General features: G+C 37.6%; 1 protein-coding gene across 4 annotated transcripts; it reads right to left on the bottom strand.

Annotated features, from left to right (window-relative positions):
• Positions 1-245: 245 nt before the first annotated feature.
• znf280d (zinc finger protein 280D) lies at positions 246-14,742 on the bottom strand. Of its 4 annotated transcripts, XM_055036455.1 has the most exons (18): positions 13,340-13,740; positions 10,664-10,797; positions 9,632-9,837; positions 9,446-9,545; positions 9,155-9,364; positions 8,991-9,065; positions 8,796-8,890; positions 8,096-8,286; positions 5,207-5,364; positions 5,019-5,119; positions 4,776-4,922; positions 3,815-3,949; positions 3,500-3,735; positions 2,960-3,100; positions 2,795-2,863; positions 2,600-2,715; positions 2,475-2,508; positions 246-1,837 (listed from the first exon to the last, which is right to left on the bottom strand). In XM_055036455.1, the coding sequence occupies exons 2-18, from the start codon at positions 10,788-10,790 to the stop codon at positions 1,468-1,470; spliced, it is 2,511 nt and encodes an 836-aa protein (XP_054892430.1). In that variant the 5' UTR covers positions 10,791-10,797; positions 13,340-13,740; the 3' UTR covers positions 246-1,467. The 4 variants fall into 4 exon arrangements, with proteins under 4 accessions (XP_054892430.1, XP_054892431.1, XP_054892428.1 ...); XM_055036456.1 differs by lacking the exon at positions 13,340-13,740 and adding an exon at positions 14,631-14,742 and having other exon boundaries at positions 9,155-9,545; XM_055036453.1 differs by having other exon boundaries at positions 9,155-9,545; positions 13,340-13,741.
• Between the last annotated feature and the right edge of the window lie 5,535 nt (positions 14,743-20,277).

Genomic DNA, 20,277 nt, shown 5'->3' with positions numbered 1-20,277 from the left:
AAAATAAAAAATTATTTAACCAGGTAAGTTGAGAACAAATTCCCATTTTCAACAACAAAAATAAAAAAAATGACTTCACCGACTCAGAATTGGTCCATAGGAAATTCAATTAACTGATTTTGCCAGATTTATTATTAGTTATATTTAACAAGTTGCAGGTGTAATACACCAACTGATTTAAAGTAAGATTAACGCACAAGTCTTCTATTCAATGTTTATTTACAGGAAAAAAAAAAAAAAAAAAAAAAAAAAAAACAGAAAACTGCTGCTATAATCCACAATGCAGATTCCGGCATAATGTGACGTATGTAGAGAATATAACAGGAATATCATCAAAACATTTATACATAGAAGTAAATGTATTTACAGGATAGTTTTTTTTTTTTTTTTTACATGTAAAAAGAATTAAAAACAAGAAAATGACTTTTGTCATTTACACCTTTTTCTGAAGGGAACATGTCAACATCTCTTTTACGAGGAACTTTCAGCCTGGTTAAGACAGAAAACTTACATAAATATTTTCCCACTGTGCTCGTCTGAGCCACATCGCTCACAAAGCTGCACCAGAAACATTTCCTATGACATCCCCAACGATTTTCTGCTCACGATTTAAATCATGGTTGAAAATCAGCAGAGTGAAGAATACAAAGTCAGTCTGGGACTCTGCAAGCCATCAGCCAATACTGAATGAAAGGCGATACTTTAACCTACGCACGCTCTGGAGTTTTAGGTAAACAACTGAACATTTCAGTAAAAAAAATAAATAAATATATATAAAAAAAAAAAAAACAGTTTGCTCCAGCTGATGGAAGATCACAAAACTAAAAAAAATTTATCACACAATGACCAAACTACAAATTAAAACTAGGTTTAAAACTGATGTTAGAGTAAAACCTAATTCAGATAAAAAAAAAAATCTACATTAAAAATTGATTCTTCTGCAAAGGTTCACACATTGCTAAAGCAATCCCCCAAAACAACTGTTATTTGTTTAATGCATGGATAGAGGATGACTACATCCACAAGCTTAACGGAAAAGCTTTTTCTCAAAATAAAACCATCTTAAAGATCTATTTAATTAAAATAAAAGCAATTAAAAAAATAAAATTTCCAATTTAAAAAAAAAAAGAGCACAAGTAACTAGTTTCATAAAAGATGTTGACCTATGTGCTGCAAAGATTACATCAGCATATAAGAAACACAGAATTAGCCTAAAACATTCAAGTCTAATGGCAAACAGACGGTACCCTGGAATCGCAGGGATGCATTTAATCCTTTTTTTATTATTAAAAAGACGTGGTGAAAAACCTTTGAACTATATTTTAAATGATTGTTCTTGTTGGTAAACCAAAGTTCAGAACAGCCAAAGCAGGACAAAAAAAAAAAAAAAAGGAATATTTTCATCGTACTTTGAAAACATCATAGAGAATCATCCGTTTTCTCCAGCTGTTGTTAGCGACAGATAATTTAAGGTGTTTTTTCTCCAGTCACTGGATCCAGCAAACCGTCTGAGACGGACAGCTGCTCCTGGACGTGCAGGCTCTCTGTGTGACCCTCACAGGGAATCTGACGCACGTCTGATGAAGACGGCGAAGCGGCCTTCGAAGACGGCCGTTTTAATTCGACGCCTTCCTCCGATCTGGGATTTGGCGAGTCGGGTTCCTTCTCGTCTGCTGGCGGTTTCTGCTCTGACTCAGGCCAGTCGGCATCATCGAGTGTCTGACTCGCAGATGTGTCGTGATGAGACGGTTTGGAGTCCGTTTCTTCTGGCTCTGTAGCTGTTGTCGTTGGCAAGAGGGTCACCGTCTCTTTGGCATCTGCCTGCTGCTGGATATGCCTGTCAAATTAAATAAAAAAATAAAAAGGATATTAAAACTCACATTTTTGTTCTTCCATTTGAGTCTGTACTACAAGAAACAACCCTTACAACAAACAAGACAAAAGAAAACATCTGGTCATTTTTTGGCAGCCATGTTTCTTTAACGTCTGGAAAAATTCTAAAGCGACATTCAACAGGCGCTGCACCGTTACCCCAGCAACCCACAGGGAACTAAAGCCCATTGGCCAGTTGGTTTTTACTCCCTCTGGAAAAAACAAACTTAATCTGCGTTCACACTGCGGCCTGAAGCCACCCAATTCCAACTCGTGTTTTCTTTTCTTTGACGTAATGCGACCTGCTTATTTATTTTGATTTAAAGTGACCTTAAAACAGCTCACTTTGAAATTAGCTTCATATAGGCCGACTGAAATCTTATTATCCAAGAATGATTTTGTGCAAAAGGTGTGATGAACATAATTTGATCAGATTAGTAATGTTTGGCTGTGTTTCTCTGCTAGATGAAGCAGCTTCCTTACTTTTTCTGAAATTTGTAAATTAAAAGCCACTAATGGCTGTTCATGTTGGCCACCAGTAAGTCCCTTCAAGTAGAACAGCAGCACTTTAAGATTTAATGGCGGTAAGAGTTTCTACTCACACTTTGTCCTGGTCTTTGTCTTCAGGTCTGATGTCTGTTTAGTTAAACCAAGAAAGAAACACTTCTTTCTTTATTCACAATTTTAAGAACGCTTGTATCAGGCCTCAGAATTTAAAGATACAAACCTTTTTCTTGAATGACTCTGCATGTGTGATGCGGCTGGTCAGTTAAATGCTTGGACATCAGGTCTCCACCGGACGCGTCAACAAGCAGATTGCAGTTGAGACAGATGAGGGTTAACCTGAACCAAAAACGAGAAATCTGCCGTCATTTTCCGCCTCGGATCTTTTGCCTCTAGAGATGAGAAAAAGCCTTCTTACTTTATTCCAGGTGAAGTCTTTCTGCGATCCATTTTTAAAATCCTCTGTTTGCTGATGGTGCTATGAAACCTAATAAGAGGGGGTGGAGAGGCAAAGTCAGATTGCTAGTGTTGGTGACGGTATTTGAAAGTGGCTAATAGCAAAAAGCAACGACTTGTGACTCACTTTATCATATGATTCCCGAAAGACACTTTACATCCTGTTCGGTACGTGCATGCGCCGCAGTTTGAGAGCATTGGAAAATGTGAAAAGAAGTCGTCGACCTCGCTGTTACACTCGATGCATGTGTAGCACCCGTCACCGGCACTGGAAACGCAGGACAAAAAACATCAGGGAGAAAGGCAGTCTTTTTTTTTTTTTTTTACAGATTATGTTCAGGTTTAAAGCCAGCAAAGTTAAAGCTTAGCCAAAATATATAAATATAACCCATTTTACACCAGGACATCTTGCTATAGACTAGCTGTAAAATGAACTTAAACCATAATTAGAGACTGTGGATTGCAAATCTACAACAACTAATTAATTTTGTCTGTCAAGAAAACGTGGAACTTCATGTTTCTACTTCATTCTCAGAGTGTTTTTGGCTCTTTAACCATTATATAAAGCAATATATAAGCTTTTCAGTTTCCTGCTCCGTCTTGTGTGTTTCAGCTGAAGTTGTCTGTGAATTTAGAGAAACGACCGTGCAGGGAATCCTGAACGAACCTGAGATTCTTGAGTGCCAGGTTGTGCTTGGAAGGTCGACGTTCTTGCTTTCTGCTGTAAGTAGACTTGGCCTTTCCCATCCGAGGGTCTTTCATTTTGGACCTGGACAGGTTTACTGGAGCCTTGACTTTGAAGTTCGGGAAACCCGTCGGCTCTGGAGTCACAGTAACCGCTGATCGATTGGAGCCGTGTGGCATTATCGGTCCCTTTCCCGTCAGCGAGGCCCGGATCGTGACCTGCAGCAACAACAGAACATGGACTCAGCCAGCTGAACTGAAATAAAATGTCCGAATGATATTGTTGACTGGGTCAGACCTTTGTACCCGGAGGAAGACCCTCCAACGCTTTAGGCTTCCTGAAAGTCTTGTGGACGTGAGTCCGGTGCTCTGCTTTTTCCTTGTAGGTGAGGAAATGTAGTCTGCATTTTCCACATCGATGGATCCCTTTTTTCTGAAATATAACAATGTTGATTACATTTACAATGTTAGAAGGTTACTGCAATAAAAGAGTCTGAAAGAGGGGAAGCTGCAGGTCAAACCTAATTTTACCTCCAAGAGACATTTTAGGAAGCTTTAGAAAGTTTTTCAACTCAAATATTTATCTCAACCAAACATTTGTTCCAATTATTGTTCTAATAGAATTAATTTAGGGCCAGAACTCTGACCTGGCCCTAAATAAAAAAAATATATATTTCAAAGATTTAAATGTGTTAAAAATGTAAATCACTCTTCTTTCTTTTAAGATATAGTTGTCCTGAACAGGAACCTTTGTATTGCGTCTCTGGTACAGCCTTATATATGTCGCACAAGCGAAATCTGGAAACAAAGTCACAGACGACGAAGCCGCTTCCCTTGTCCCACCTTGGGGTTCATTTTTGAACAATAATAACAAAAATAAAAAAGACATCCGATTATGGGACGCTTAAAAACACATTAAGAAAAATGAGTTGGCCAATGTTAAGCTATTCAGGCCTAAAATATAAAATATATATACAAATTTTGAGGCATCCCCAACACTTATAGTCCACATTTCTAAATATGTTTTCAAAGAAGTTCAGCGATAAATGTCTTTATTGTTGAGCTTATATGTCTATTTATTCAATAATTTAGCAGCAAAAACAGGTTTTGAATTAAAAATGTTGCTTATTTTGTCAATGTATGGTTTTCATTTAAAGTGCAATTTATTAATTATAGATCCCGTGATTAAGTCAATTAAAAATTTTAATCAAGTCCCACCACTGTTATGTTTTTGCTGCTAATTTCTATTAGCGTCATACCTGATGCTTCATGTAGTGCTGCATGTATATGTGACTCGTTCTCAGCACTTTGAGGCAGAACGGACAGAGCAGGTCTTTGGTATTCTCATGGACACTTCGGAAATGTGCCTCCAAGTCTGAGAAGAAGGAAGACCTGTAATCGCAAACCTGTGGAGTCAGGAGGACACAATGTTAGTGTCTGGCTTCCACTTTTCAGGAAACATTAGGTAAGCAAGAGCTGAACAATAATGACAAGCAGTAGACCTGGCAGACATAAGGCATTTCACCGGGTTTGTGGTTGGCCTTCATGTGCTCCAGGAGCACCTGCTCCGATTCAAACGCCAGCTCGCATATCTTGCAGTTGGCTGCAAAGTGAGCACAAACGAAAGTAATCAACGCCCCAACATTAAATCAAAAAGTCTGGGGTGTTTGGATCGTGCTTTTTTTTTTACTTGAAGATTCAATTGGGCTGTGAGCGCTCTCGATGTGGCACTGCAGCTGGAAGGGAGTCATGTACTGCCTGTAGCAGTGGTGGCAGGTCGTGTGGCTTTCCCAGCTCTCACTGTTCTGCTTCTCCAGCTCCAGGTGGTGCTTCATGTGGTTCATGAACCTGCACAGGAGGACCGACACACCCCGAGTTTTACCGCTATCATTTTTAGTTTATACGTTTTATGCGTATTTCTTTGTTATTGTGAGATTTATTTTGAAAAGTTTCAGTAGGAAGTGGAATCCCGCATGTTCGCTGGGACACCAGAAAAAAGATGCACGACAAATGGAAACTTTGGCAAGTGGCTGTAGAAAAGCTGTTTAAATTTATTGAAAACCTCATTTCTACTTTGAAAGAAGGGTCAGCCAGCGAGGAATGTTTATATAACATTTTCATGTCATTATTGTACTCATCTCATTTAAGTTTATCTTGTATTTTATTTTGACGTTGGTGTCAGTGGGAACGAAAGAACACCCTTAAAGATTTGCATTAAAGCTGACTTCATACCGTCAGTTAAACTATTTATTGCCGTCAAGAAGAGGCGGAAGTGATGCTGAGTCTGGACAAGCTATAGTTCTTCAAATACAGAGATGTATTTTACACTTTGTGGTAAAAACAAGCTTAAAGATTATGCTTCTGGAACAAGTTAGGATAAGTATATACAAAACATGTTCATTATATTGTTCTTACACAAAATTATTCTTAGATAATGAGAATTTAGTCTGGTTAGAGCTGCCTAAAAACAATTATAGAACTGTACATTGTTGAAAAGCAGAAGTGGAGCCTCCTGCACAGCTAACAAAAATGCAACACGGGGGTTTCTGAACAGTAAGCTAACAACAAACACTTGTCTTTTCCAGTAGCTATTAAACATCACATACAGCGATAAAACCAGCGGACCAAACCTAGGAGTTGCTAGGAGACGGGCTGGGATTTGCTGGGGTTGCTAAGTAACGGTACAAGAAGTTTTTGAAACAGCTAATTTTCCAGACACCAAAACTATAAAGTTATTGAAGAATAAAATGACTTGGTGTTTATTTTTTATTTTTTCAAAGCGCTTAATAGGTTCCCTTTAAACATTTGATTTAAAATAAAATTGAAGACAACTTCAAAGAACCAATGAACAAATATGTTGTGCTAATCACATCAAATTAAATTAAAACGCAAAAATTTCAGTTTTCATTACATTTTTTTGGCATATTAGTTTCTCAAAAAACACAAAACGTCATTAAGATGTGGAGAGGTAATTAATTATTCATGACTTGTGTACATTAGTCCCGATCCCTGGGGGTTTTAAGATGAATGAAGAAATCTCCCCACAACTCACTTTCTAAGCATGTATAATGGCCGTTATAATATCAGCAATTATATGGGAATGTTTTTGTTCTTCCTAATGATGTAGTGCTTCATGGCTGGTAGCTGCACCTCCACAGCTACCTGCCTCCGCTGCCCTGACAAGGCGCAGCCCATTTTTCAGCCTGAACATTCTGCAGCCTCAGCTCCCCCAACAGAAATTTTCTTGTGGATGAACTATGACCCCCGACTGTGAAGAGTGCCGTACCAGTACAAATGTGCTTCCCCATTAAAAGCAGCTTACAGAAGCTTTTTTTGCAATGTTCTGAGGCAAAGTTATTTAATCAAAGGGGCAGTTTTTACGCCAAGTAAACTACAAGTCATTTTTCATCTTTAGGCCCAGGAGGGAAAACGGTGTGATGCAGTCATCTATCTGAGAGGAAAGTTAGGGCAGACAAGGATGTGCACTGTTCCGGCGTTTGCACAAGACAGATATATTTCCGAGGAACTCCTTCAAGTCCTCAGGTGCTGTGTGAGAACATGCTCATCACTGTGCGATGGAGATTTCAACAAGCACTCACTGATAGAAAAGGTTTGACTCAAAAATGCTCATGAACAAGACAAAAAAAGCTATATACTGTGATTCCAAGCACAGACAAGATATTAAAATGAATAAAAACAGATTAATCCACACAAAGCTCACCTTTAAAAATTTCCCTTTCACCTACAAACTTCTCCCTCCATTTCAGCTGAATTATATAATTAATCAGAAAAAAAAATTTCAGCCTTAAAGAGTCTTAGTTTCTAAAAATACTGACTGTTTTTCTAACTTTGCCTATAGTTGTGCAATTAAGGACACTGTTGATATGTTGCCATAGTAGCAACAAAATCGACTTGCGATTGGCTGATCAGTGCCATATAATGACCCCTTTTCCAGAAACATGCAAGGAATCAAATCTTCAAGAGAAACTTTTGTTCATTAAAGGAATAAGTCACAACGAGAAAAATAAAAAAAATGTCACACTATTACCAGGTGTTCAAATTATTTATATGTATTATTTTCTATGCTGACTATTTTTGAGTAAAGCTCATTAGAAGCATTTTAAGTCTTTAATGTGGGCTTAAATCTCCAGTGACTTTTTTAATTATTGGATTGCTTTTGTTGACCCATAAAAGTTCTGATCTAATGATTAAAAAGCCACAAAGTCTTATATCTTTTATTCTCTTCCTGATAATTTTAACATCTGTAATCCATTTTTACTGATATATCAAAAAAAGTGTTTGTTTTTAATCGATTCTTCTTTTCTAAATGATTAATGATATCTAATTGTAAGAAATGGTTAGACATTATCTGATATTATTATGGATTTTCTGTACCTCTACAACCTTTAGTAAAGTGTTAAGATGTTCCATGCTGATAGGTTTGTTAAAAACCTGAAAACTAAAACACAAAACATTCTTCTTGTTTTGAAGTTAAGTATTGAGCTAGAATTACTTACGGCACATGTTTGCTCACTGGATATAAGTTAAAGTACAGCCACTTATAAAACAACAAACTTACCTAATGTTGTTCTTGAGAACTTTCAAACAGCTTTGGCACTTGAAGGTTGTGTTGGTTTTCTGTGCCTCCTGTTTTTCTGCATCTCCTTCGAAGTTTCCATAGTAGAAATCTGCGACTAGCATGATGAGTTTGTTAGCGTTGGTGATGCTCGGAGCTGAAGGAGCTGCACTTCCTGCAGTCGCACAACAACGCTGAAATATAAAGACAAGCTTTAGCTCCACAGCGAACATTTGTCGTACCGTAGGGTAATAAGGGGCATATAATAGGGGTGCACCGATTTATCAGCCAGCCGATTTATTGGTCTCTAGTTCCTTAATTTTGGGAGATCGTTGATCGGCCGATTTGAAGCCGATCTTACCCACCGATGTTATCACCCTCAGCAAAGGTCTAAAAATCAACCACTGTGCTTTTCTTTTCTCCTGTGAGAGGTTTTACTCACAAGTGTGCTCACCAAGTCTTGTCTGCACATTTACAGTTAACAACAGTCACCCCATTGTTGCCAATTCAGCAACTTTCTAGATATATTAAATAACATTTCAGACAAAAAACTGGTATCGGCCAAAATCGGAATAATTAAGTTAGGTTTTTTAAAAGTTCGGTAATCGGCCAGAAATCTGTTCATGAACCTAAAAACAAACAGAAATTTGACCCTTTTTTCTTCAAGATTGAATCTTGCATGATTTTGCAACAGTTTACTCACCACCATATGAAAGTTCACAGCCTCCTCTGAAGGAAAGTCTTCATGACATTTGGAACAGGTTCTCTTTAAAACGCCATTTTCCACTTGGATAGTTACTTTTGCACAGAAAAGTGAGAAATATTACAAATGACAATTTGTACTATTTTAACATTGAGAAAATCCAAAATATATGCTCATGTTGGGGTGAAAACCTACCAGAATCAATTTTGACTCTTTTCACTACTTTGTCAACCTCTGATGCCATCAATCCCCGCTTGACTGAGCTCTGATCTGAATGAGGTCAAACAGAAACATTTGTGGTCTAAATCACTTCCAGCTGATGCTAAAGTAAAGTTTGTATAGTGCATAAAGTCAAATACCACTCAAGTCCTTCCCAATAACGTTTTGAAGGGACGACGTGTTGGATCTTTGGGGCTGCAGCTGATTAGACTGAGCTGAATATACGGCAGGACTCTGGACATTCGCCAAAGTCACCACGTTGTTTCTGATCTGCTGAACCTGAGGCCGGTGGACCACACCAGTCAAACCCGTGGCTGAAGAGACCTGCTGAAAAACCTGCTGCCGAGGGGCTGAGAAACGGAAGCAAAACGATATTAGCTGTAACCTGTTGATTTCAAATCGGCTAACAAGCACAGCTAACCAGGATTTACCTGGAACAATTGTAAATGATGTTCCAGGGGGATACTGGGTTCCCAGAGTGGCAATAAGGTCATTGCTGTTTGCTAATTGTGGAGAAGTGACAATAAACCCCTTAAAGAAGAAAAGAAAATCAACATGAAATGTCATTTTCTTCATTCCCATTGACTATTACTCCTTATAAATCTCATTGAAAATACCTGATTATTAACTATAACAGGTTGAGGAGCCACTGTTGTCAGGGATGGGGATACGGTTTTGACTGTAGTCACAGGTACGTTCAGTGGCAGCACTATAGGTGAGGGGCCTGCAGGGGCCTGAAGTGGAGTAACTTTCTTCTGTTGAGCTCCTGCACTGCTCCTCTGAGGAGGAGCCGGGATGGGCTTACTGTCCTTCTGGTTACCGGCTGTAAGACAATACAAAGAGGTGATCACATGTTGCTGCAGGAGGTCAGATGTAGCTCCAACTTTCACCAGAAACATATTCATACTTCATTTCAGAGCTGCTATGCAGGTGCATCTCAGTCAATTGGATTATTGTCAAAAGCTAATTTGTGTAGGCAATTAAATTCAAAAGCTAAAATATTACTCATTTTAAATAAAACTGAACATTTAGTTTCTAAAATAAATAAATAAATAAATACGTGAGATAAACTATTTTTAATACAGAAATGCTTTGCTTTCCCCCCTGTTAAAGCCTGAACTATCATGTCAGGCAGAATGCCAATGAAGAAAAAAAATCAACTGCAAAGACTCAGCCAGTTCAGAGTACTGCATCAGAGCATATTAATAAATAAACTCACTGAACTCGTCTTGCCTTAGCATACAAGAGCATCTACAGACTGTTGTCAGGAGGAAGATGAGAGACAACAGAACCAACAATCCAGATGGGCGGAAGGCCAGTATTAATCACAGTCTAATCTCCTCCATGCCATGCCGCATTGATGCAATAATTCATGAAAAAGAGTCTTTATAACGTGCAGTACATAAATGTACTTTTTAGCATTTCAGAATTACAACATTTTTACACAGTTATTGATGTTATATAATATTAAAATGTACTGTGAAGCTGGAGTTTGTAACATTTATTAGCTACAAGCTGAAGTTATCAAAAATAACAGAAATAAACGCTTAAAATGTTTCTGGTGTTTTTTTAATTACTTTTAAACTAAATTTAGGATATTTCAATTTACTGAGAAACGTTGAGCATATAGGGAATATCCTTTTACATACAGAGAACACCAACGAAGATGGGTTCATCGTCATCGTCGTCGTCATCATCGATGAGATGAACCTGAGGAGCTTGTTTCTGCCACGGTTCCAGCTCCTCCTCTACACACTCCATGAAAAGCTCAGACATGGTGGACCTGAAACAGACAACGAGAGAATGCAACAAAATTCACGTCTTTATACCTCCATTTTGGTCCCAACTGCTTGAGCGTAAGCTCTTAAAAAAAAACCACCCAGTCGGGGGTTTTTTTGGCAACACGTTAATGCTTTTTGGTGTCTGAAGAAGAAGCCGTTTCAAAAACCTCCCAACTGTTAAACCAGAGTCAACTGACACTGCACTGTTACTTAGCAACACCAGCCCGTTACCTAGCAACGCCAGCCAAACCCCAGTCCCTCGCCTAGCAACCCGAGTGGAATTTGCGCATGTTCGATCTGCTGGTCTCACTGCAGAATGAGCCACAAAATGGCAGCTGAGAAAAAACAAAAAAAAAACAAAACAAGTGCTTTGTTTGTTGACTTAGAAAAGGTGTTTGTACAATGTTCAAAGACGGTTGTATTTGCACATTTGTTCACAGACATTTTCACATTTCATAAACATTTGGATGTACGGTGGGAAGAGGTCGTAAAACATGCAGCTTATTCTGAAAGAAGCAGTGTTAGAAAATAGCCAGAACTGAACAGACTAAAATCTTATTATGTATGTATTATTTTTTCCCCAAATAATGACTTCGTGAAAAAATGTGATGAAGATGTTTTGTTTAGCCCATAGACCTTCTTCTAAGCTGTTGAAAGAAGCATAATCAGTCACTTTTACACATCAATGCTTACATCTTCCTCTAGTTCAAGAGTCATACGGGCAATCTATCTAGATACAAATGTAGTGAAACAGCATGTTTTAATGCTTGGAAGTGAAAACTATTGACATTCGTTAGCACAATTGAACTTTTTTTCATTTGGAAATGAAAGATGTAAAAAAACAACAACAAAACATCTGGAAACGTCCAATATATTTCACAATCAACTTTCATTTTTCCATATTTTTCCAGACCTTGATGATGATGGAAGAAAACCTGATCCCCAGGTCCAATCAAACACAACTTCACATTTCCAGGTCTGAGTCCTGATTTCAGAGCAGAATGGAGCAAATAGCAGAAATAAAAACAAATGATAGCCATATTGGATTTGAACCCAGAATTGTTCAATGAACCTTGACTTTTCAAGTAAGAATTCGAACTTCAGCATGGAAACAAAATCCACCATAAAGTCTTACTTATAGGAGGTTGTTTAACTGCCTTCAAAGAAGCAGAAAGCTGCCTTTACCTGTCTGCAGGTTTGTTCTGGTTAAAATGGAGTCTGTCTTTTGGACTGTTACCACATGTTTGCTCAGAAAAAGAGATTGCTTTTAACTCAATTTGATGCAATTGTCTGTCAAGTCGCCATAAGCTTGCTCAAGCGGACTTGCTGAGGAAGTCGATGCAATTGGTGGGGGTTCTTAAATGAGTAACTTTTTGCCACTTGGCTTTATAATCTGAAATTAACAGTATTGTAATATAATTGCAGTTAAACTTCCTTTTATGGAATTTCAGTACATCTTTACAATTGGATTGACATAATATTCTGTACGATATGGATTAGTTTATTTTCTCCTACAAAAGGATTTCCCAAAATGAGGGAAATTGGTGCATCCCTAGTTCTTTTGGATGATTTCTGTAGTGAACTGACAGCACAGGAGTTCATTTAAACAAGTTGAATTAAAGTTAACGGTATTCATTATCAATTCAGGAAGGCCAACTGTGTTGTAGGATGACCCCTCCGCATAATGCACCGTTTGATAAGGTCAACCACCCCAAACTTTAGCCTGTTACAGATCTGAAAAGCTCCTGAAGACAAACTGCTGCATCCTTTCACTGTTGTTGTTTGCACTTCTTATAAACAAGCTGCTGCTGTTTCTTGTGCACATTTTTAAATAACCCTGCATGTCTTGGCTTAGCATACTACAATATCTATGGACTGTTGTCAAGAGGAAGACAGTTCATTTTTGTGTAAATCTACCTGCTTTCAATCCACCTGAATGTCCCCACTGAGGGACAATAAAATAGTTTTCTATTAAATTCGTTACAACAGTACCCAGATAAAACCTGAATATAAAGGTTTTTCTTTTTTTTAATAGTAATTTATTAATTATAAGCTGATGAATATCGACCAGTCAGAGGGCTAATATGCACAAAGCATTGCAATTTGACTGCAGGAAATCATTGTTGAGTAAAATAACAAGACAAAAAAAGAAAAAAACAAAACACGAGAATTAACAAAAACATAGCTTGTTGAAACAACCTACCTACGACTAAAACTTCTTCTTAATGCATGCAAGACCCGAGCAGCAGACATTATAAGCTACAGTCTGGCTCCTCTAGCCCTTTCTGCAGACAAGCTAATGCTAATGTTGGGCTTTTGCAGAGCTTTTGTTCTCCTGCTTTCAGCTCCAGCACAAAGGCAGAAATTAAAACCCTTTTTACATGTTGAAATCTTCTCTCCGACCCAGCTTCGCACCACGTCGTTACAGCTATTGATTATCGATGCCAGCTAATGCTGCTCCATAACAGCAGCACTGGCTAGCTAGCATTAGCAGGAGGGATCTGGCACAAAGACCTGCTGAATAGGATTTGTTTGTCAGCTCACCTTTTTTAGTCCCACTCTCTGGGTTCAGGAGACGAAACTTTCTACATGCGGTTTCCAGTTTAGGAAGAGTCCTAAAAGCGGTGAGTTAGCCTTTTTATTTTACCGCTGTACATCACACAGAGGAGAGGGGGGGTCTGGAGCTGGTCGGTTAGCGAGTCCCAGGCAGCGGAAATACTCGGAGAGTCTGGACCAATCACATTCCCGGGAACAGACTGCTTCCCAGTCCCTCTGGCGGGGTTTTAATGTGCTCCATACGCCTTTAAATACTTCCAGAGCCTGTGTTATGTACCCCTTTAGCCTGTTTGGTCTTCAAATTCCTCCTTTGGCTTCAACAAAGTGAAAATATAAAACCCAGGAAGCCTCCAATTCAATCTGAGAAAGCGTTCACTAACAATTACACTCCGATTGAATTACTGTATGCGCATCTCGATTGATTTTAAAGACTCTGGGCTCTTCCACGAGAGAATAGCATAAACGTTTTGTAAATTAACACAAACATAGTATGCTGTTGTAGGACATTCGCGAGCAGAGTTAGTAAGGAAATAGTTACATTTACTTGAGTAACTTCTTGAGGGGGGAGAGGGGGAAACACCTGCTGGGTCGCAGACACGTGACCCGGATGACGCGCGAAATTCAGATGGTTTTTCAGGAAGTGGATTTCTGCGGTTCAAAACAGAGCAAAACGGACCATAGCGAGTGCGCTAAAGCCGTAAATGGCGTTAGCGCACTAAATACTCGTATATTTAGGATATGATCCATATCATCTCGCTAAAAAAGACTTGTCATGTAATATTGAGGATTTACCCGGTGTCGAAACGATCCCCACACCTCAACGAGCCAGGTGAAAACTTTCAAAAGTCTGGAAGCGTAGGACTCTTTTGTTTCAGTTTTAAGAAGCTTTAAATCTACTTGTTTCTGGCCGGGTGGGTCGTGAGTTTTTAAGCTGCTCGTCTATGCTAACAGGGTGCAGGGAAGTTTCCGTGCCTTAGCTCTTTCCTGAGGCGTTTTGATGCGTCTGTTTGTGGCCTCTTGTTCATTCTTTGGTATCCCAGGTGAACAGTAGGGGCCCAGTCTTGGGAATCTACATCACCTGCTGCGCTCGGACAACCTATAAAGCAGTAGAGTAAGATGTGAAACGCCAACGTGAGCCCCGAGCTAGCTGCTAACAACATTAGCACTCAAAACACTTTCTGGTTCCAACCGAGCCGGGGCGTAAAAACAGCAGATCTCGCCTTACGTGTGAATCCTCGTCTTTCTAAACAACTGTCCAATAGAGCGATGCGAGGCTCACCTGTCAGAAAGTGGTCGCTGCAAACTCTGGCATGTATACTTTGCGCAGCTCTTGGATTTAGCTGCAGATTGTTGATCCACGCTTCTCGTCTTTTTTCCGTAAGTTCTTTGAAATTATCTCCTTTGTGACCAACCACTTTCGGAACACGGAAATAACGTTTGTCCCTCTCCCTGTTTGATCGGTTGAAACAGCCGAACACCACACATATTTCAGGCATTTTGAAGCTGGGTTAATAGAAGTCAATTGGCTGCATTTACTCTCTGACCCCCTGTTCTCCCCCCCCCGTGTACGTTGCCTGACGCCGGGTACTACGTCATCTTCCACCCAGCAATACTTTAACTAGACTACTTTTTTACTTTTATTTGTCACTACTGTGTCACTTGAGTAAAAAGCCTGCTTCCTCTACCCACTTTAAGTAACTTCAGTGAATGAAGAACAAGTTTCATATTAAGAAATTAGTTTTGATCTTTTTTTGCTTGACTTTATTTTGTAATTATGTGAATTATTTTCATTTTGATCTTAAAATATATATATTTTATGTTGAAAGAAATTGATCTGAATAAAATTCGTTGATTTTACTTTTACTGCAGTAAATATATGTTGAAGTGGCACTACCACCTCTGAGTTACCTGCCTTTGCTTTCCTGGGCACATACTACAAAAAAAAGGACATATATCAATTTTTTATTTTTTTATTTTTTTACAGTTAAAGTAGAAGATTAAGAAAAACTAAGACAAAATAGCATGTTTTTAAATGTACTCTATTTATTACTCTTCTCTAACAAAAGGTGTTTTGCTGTTTGGTTACACAAATGTTTAATTTCTTTTTAATGCAGCGAGTTGCATAAAATCCATCTTCCTGTCTATTGTAACAGAAAGTTGGCTCTTCCTTTCCACCACTGCGTAAACATTAGAAGCTGTAGTTATGTAAATATGAATAATTTGTAATAGTGCTATAGGGGCTTATTACATTCATTTAATAGCTGTTTAGTTTGCATTTCTTCTTACTAAGATCTGGGGCTATTAACACATCAAAAATCACGAGAATGTTTAAAAAGAGAAAACATTCATTTAAAAATAAATTTGGTCATCAGAGGCCTTTTGGAAATATACTTTTAGTTTAAAAAAATGAAATTAATATTTGTCTAATGTTTCTGAGAATTTTACATTATATCTTATGTCTAAAACAGTTATATTGAATAACACCAACATTTTAACAGAAGATTGTTTGTAATGGCCACAGGAAAACTGCTGACTTGACCAAAAAAAGGCAGAGATCCTCCACCAGGAGGGTTAGCTAGAAAACGTTATTGCCTCTGACTGTATGCAGTGTGTTATATCCAACTGTTAATGGAAAGTTGACATAAAAAGACTACATGAACTTCCAATGATATATGAGTGAAGAAAAACCAAGTCCATCCATGTTAATCCATGCAATAATTACAGAGTAACGCTGGGCGTTTTATAATTACATAGTACAAATGAAAAGATGGAAAGTAAACCATTTCGACAGAAGACTTACAACTGGCTGTATGTCACTTAATATGCAGAGAACGAGCCTGAAAATGCTCTCTTTTTTATTTTTTAATTGAAAATGTGTGATCTGATACTTTTAACTAAGACATTTAAGGATAAGAGTCTTTATTCCATGATTTATGCTGAAGTACTAATACTGAGTCAACATCTGGTACATTTTAGAAACTAGAGCACCGTGTATCTGAATCTTAATGTATAGACTGTAAAAAGTCTGGAAAAGCTCAGCCTGTGCAGTTTTAATTTTAACTGTTCATTTTGCATTAGTTTGCATTTTGCGAGGCAAGGAAAGATGCTGTTTCAGAGGGAGAGTGGACGTATTTTGACCAGGTTCCAAGAATCTCAAGAAGCAAATCAGCTCTGAAGAGTCAACTTTGGTTAATTAGGCCACACCAGAACTAATACAGGGTGACTGTAAGTGTACAGAACAATATGAAGTATGTTAAATTTCATGTTTCATTCTTACAGATAACAGAAAATACAATGCAGTGCAGTGTTTCCAGTATTTCCTGGGTAAGTAAAACAAATGATGCTCACAAAATAATTGTAAAAGTATGTTCTAAATCTTAAAATGTTCAATATTGCACCATGAAGATCAGTGTGGAGTGATAAAATACAATATGTATAACTCTAAATGTGGGTTTACTTTCTGATAGAGTAGCTGCTAGAGAAGTTTGACTGATCTGTCCAACAGGTGGCAGTCTGGAATTAGTAATCCACAGCAAAGGACCATCACACACTTTCGTTTAAAAACAAGAATAAAGCTTTACATCTGTGATTTTTGGTGTATTTTTTAAGTTTTTTATCCTGACTCTGTAAATCAGCGTTTTTGTTCTTCAAAAGCTGCCGGCATTTAGTGCATTTTGCTCAAATTCAGGCAAAAACGTGTTCTTCTGTTTTGAGAAATGATAAAGAAAAAACAGTTGATGCTTTGTCACCATGTTGCAAACAAAAAGTTTTTATGTATAAAAAAGTGTTTGGATTGTTTTGAATCTATATGTGATAAAAATTTCACAGTTTTATGGGGAAATGTTAACTAAAGTCAGATACAAAAGATTTTATTGCAATGTTTTAATAAACCACTTTTTAAACATTATCTAGTTTTATCACTCTTTCTTAGTATTCGTTTTCTCATATTTTTTGCATCACAGTGATATTAAACTCTATTTTTTCAGAGCCAGTGTAAGATGCAGTTCACCACGTTCACTGGACACAGTAGATTTCTGAGCAACAGATGCAGTAAATATTTGTGCCAGAAATAATGTGTTTGGCGCTGTCGGGTAAGATAAAGTCAGGACATTTCAGGAAACATTTAAGAAGGATTTTTTAAAAGTTATTTTCAGAAAAAGAGATCAGTAACAAATTAAACCAAATCAATGTCTATTGTGGATAAGTTTCGTCTTCACCTTGGAAATTTCCACATGTACAAATGTTGAGAATGTCTTGGGGGAGAGGGGAAAGTTGTTCATGGCAGTTAAAATGATATGAAGAAATGGAGAAAGCTCAATTTATAAAGACCCCCAAATATAATGATGAGAGAAGATATGTTTGGTGATTTGATGGAGTTCAAAAAAGTGTCTCAAGTCAACCTGAGTTCATTCAGTTCACACAAGAAACATCTCTCGTTCTGGAGGGTCCACTGTTATAGAAAACATAGACATTTTTCTTCCACGTTTTGATAATTTGTTGTAGACTGATCCAAATGTGTTGGTGGTTCTGGCATTAGCAATGATAAAGGTGTGGAAAGAACAGGCCTCTGTCAGTGAAACATCTGGATGTGATTGGAGAGGAAACCTCAACACCCAGAGACAACAAGGAAAAATGAACGATTACAAATAATATTTATTTTTCCTAACCACTACTAACCGCTTGTCTTGTTGAAACAGTGGTCTGCTGATATTTTCTTATGTACAAAAAATGGACTGATGACAAATCAAAAAGAATGTGATGATCAGACAAAGCTGAATCCCACCCAACCAATTGATTTCCGTCCTCTCTATTGAAGCAACATCACTGCTTGTCTGCAATCCTAAACAACAGCATAAACTCAACAAAGTATAAACATTTATCATCATTTAAAGTCAAACACTTTAAAGTTTAAGACCATTATGATGCAAGCAGAATCAGCTTAAAATCCCCCAAACACCAGATTTGCCTAACAACTTCATGGGCCACATTCAGTCGGTTTCACAACTATCCACAGTTTGGACCACTGATTATTTGCTCTACACATGAAACCTAAAACCAGAACAGAACGGCAAGAGGTTTAATGAATTAGTTGCTGGAATTTACAATGCAGGGTAGAAAAAAACAAATTCTTGAACCGTTATGATTTTTTTTTTTAACAATCCACCAGTCTGGTTTTAAACTTACAAATTCACACATCAGCTGATTTGATATGCTAAAACATGCTTTCTCGCAAATTTTGGTAGTGGTGCCACTGGCAGAAGCTGGAGGCCCATACAGCGCTGGAAAAAATTAAGACTAATGCAAAAATGACCAGTTTCTCTGATTTTGCTCTCTATAGGTATATGTTTGAGTAAAATTAACTTTGTTCTTTTATTCTATGAACAACTGATAACATTTCTCTGAAATTCAAATAAAATGTAATATTTATTTGCAGAAAATGAGAAATGGTCAAAATAACAAAAAGAAGTAGTCCTTTCCGACTTCAAATGAAACAAAGAAAACAAGTTCATATTCATTTAGAAACAACAATATTAATTTTTTAACTCAGGAATATTTGGTGGAACAACCAGGAGGTTTTCAATGGGGTTCGGTGCAGTGGGCTCTTCATGTTTTCCACAGCTGTGCATCTAAATATTTTTTCACTAACATATTTGAACCAGAGTAAAGAACAAAATCCAAAGTAAATTTTTTATCCTCCAAAAAGTAGATAGTATAATCTACAAATGAACATTATTTAACCCTAAAATAAACCACAGAAAGTATAGATTAAAGATACAATATTACAAGTACTCCAAAAAGTAAACTATAAATGTATGACTTATCATCAAAAAGATAAACTGTGATGCCTCAGTATGTAGGGTTCATACATTCAAGACACAGATTACATCTGAGATTCATTAGACAGCGACCAGGTAGGCAGCAGTTGTATTTCTCTCTTCAGTCTGCTCTTCGGTAGACGGATGCTAAATAGAGAGCTTTAAAGAAGAAAATGATTACATGAACCCACTTCTGGGCTCAAATAGATCCTATGTAGAAGAACAATAAAGCAAACTAAACCAATCCATATCTGTGTTTGGAAATTGGCATTAAGTAAAAAAAAACTGACATGGATCAATAAACACAAGCATAACTTCTAGTTTGATTAAAGTGCTAAGAAGAACTAAGAACTGTGAAATGGACCACAGCAGGTATTTTTCATCTGAACATGATCAACACTCAGCTGAAATCATGTCCAAAAATAATCAAGTTGTGGTTTGTAATATGGTAAACAAGCCATGAGTGAAGCAGAATAAAGCATATTTAGTTTATTTGACTTTTTTTTTGTTGCTTTCTTTGTGTCTGTTTAATCATTTCCATCTGTTGTTGTTGCATCTTTATGAAAAAAGAAGCATATTTAGCTCTGCTTTCCCTACATGATGACAGCGCAAAAGCTCTGCTGTGGTTATGAACCTTTTTAAAAGACGTCCTTTGAACATGTTTACAGTTTGTGGTAATCTGTTTAGTATGCACACCCCTCTTCATACTGTATATAGAGGGTTACTTTGCTGTGTAAGCAGTTGCTCCCAATGCTGGAACAGCAACTTTTCAAGAACAATTTTCCTCTACTGAGTCATTTTTCCTGCTAGTGGTGGGAACAGCAAGTCTTTTTAGGTCCTTATGAAATCCCAGGACATTTGTATGTGTATTTGTGGTTTTTGATTGCCAAAAAATAAGACCAATGCAGACCTGAGACAGGTGAAAGTTGCACTTTATGGGTTAAATTGTTGTAGTTTAATAATAAAACCATAAGAAGGCAGAGATTTGGTTAGTTCAAACATTGTTTCACCATGGAAATGCAAGGATATTGTGGAAATATGTGGAAAAGACGAGTTCTTACATTAAAATAAGGTGATCCTTTTATCTGCTTTAAAGGAGACACACTTTTG

Source organism: Poeciliopsis prolifica, unplaced genomic scaffold (assembly GCF_027474105.1).
Source record: "Poeciliopsis prolifica strain line A6 unplaced genomic scaffold, Auburn_PproV2 SCAFFOLD011, whole genome shotgun sequence".
In the NCBI taxonomy this organism is placed as follows: domain Eukaryota; kingdom Metazoa; phylum Chordata; class Actinopteri; order Cyprinodontiformes; family Poeciliidae; genus Poeciliopsis; species Poeciliopsis prolifica.
Note: the sequence above shows the minus strand (reverse complement) of the source record. Positions and strands in the feature narration are given on the sequence as shown.

Bases quoted from the DNA above. Each gene is read 5' to 3' on its own strand.
- znf280d (XM_055036456.1), bottom strand. From the start codon at position 10,790: ATGTCTGAGCTTTTCATGGAGTGTGTAGAGGAGGAGCTGGAACCGTGG. The intron at 3,101-3,499 runs GTTCGTTCAGGA...CTGCGTTTCCAG, and splicing joins CTGGCACTCAAGAATCTCAG to TGCCGGTGACGGGTGCTACA. The intron at 2,716-2,794 runs GTAAGAAGGCTT...TTTTTGGTTCAG, and splicing joins AAGACTTCACCTGGAATAAA to GTTAACCCTCATCTGTCTCA.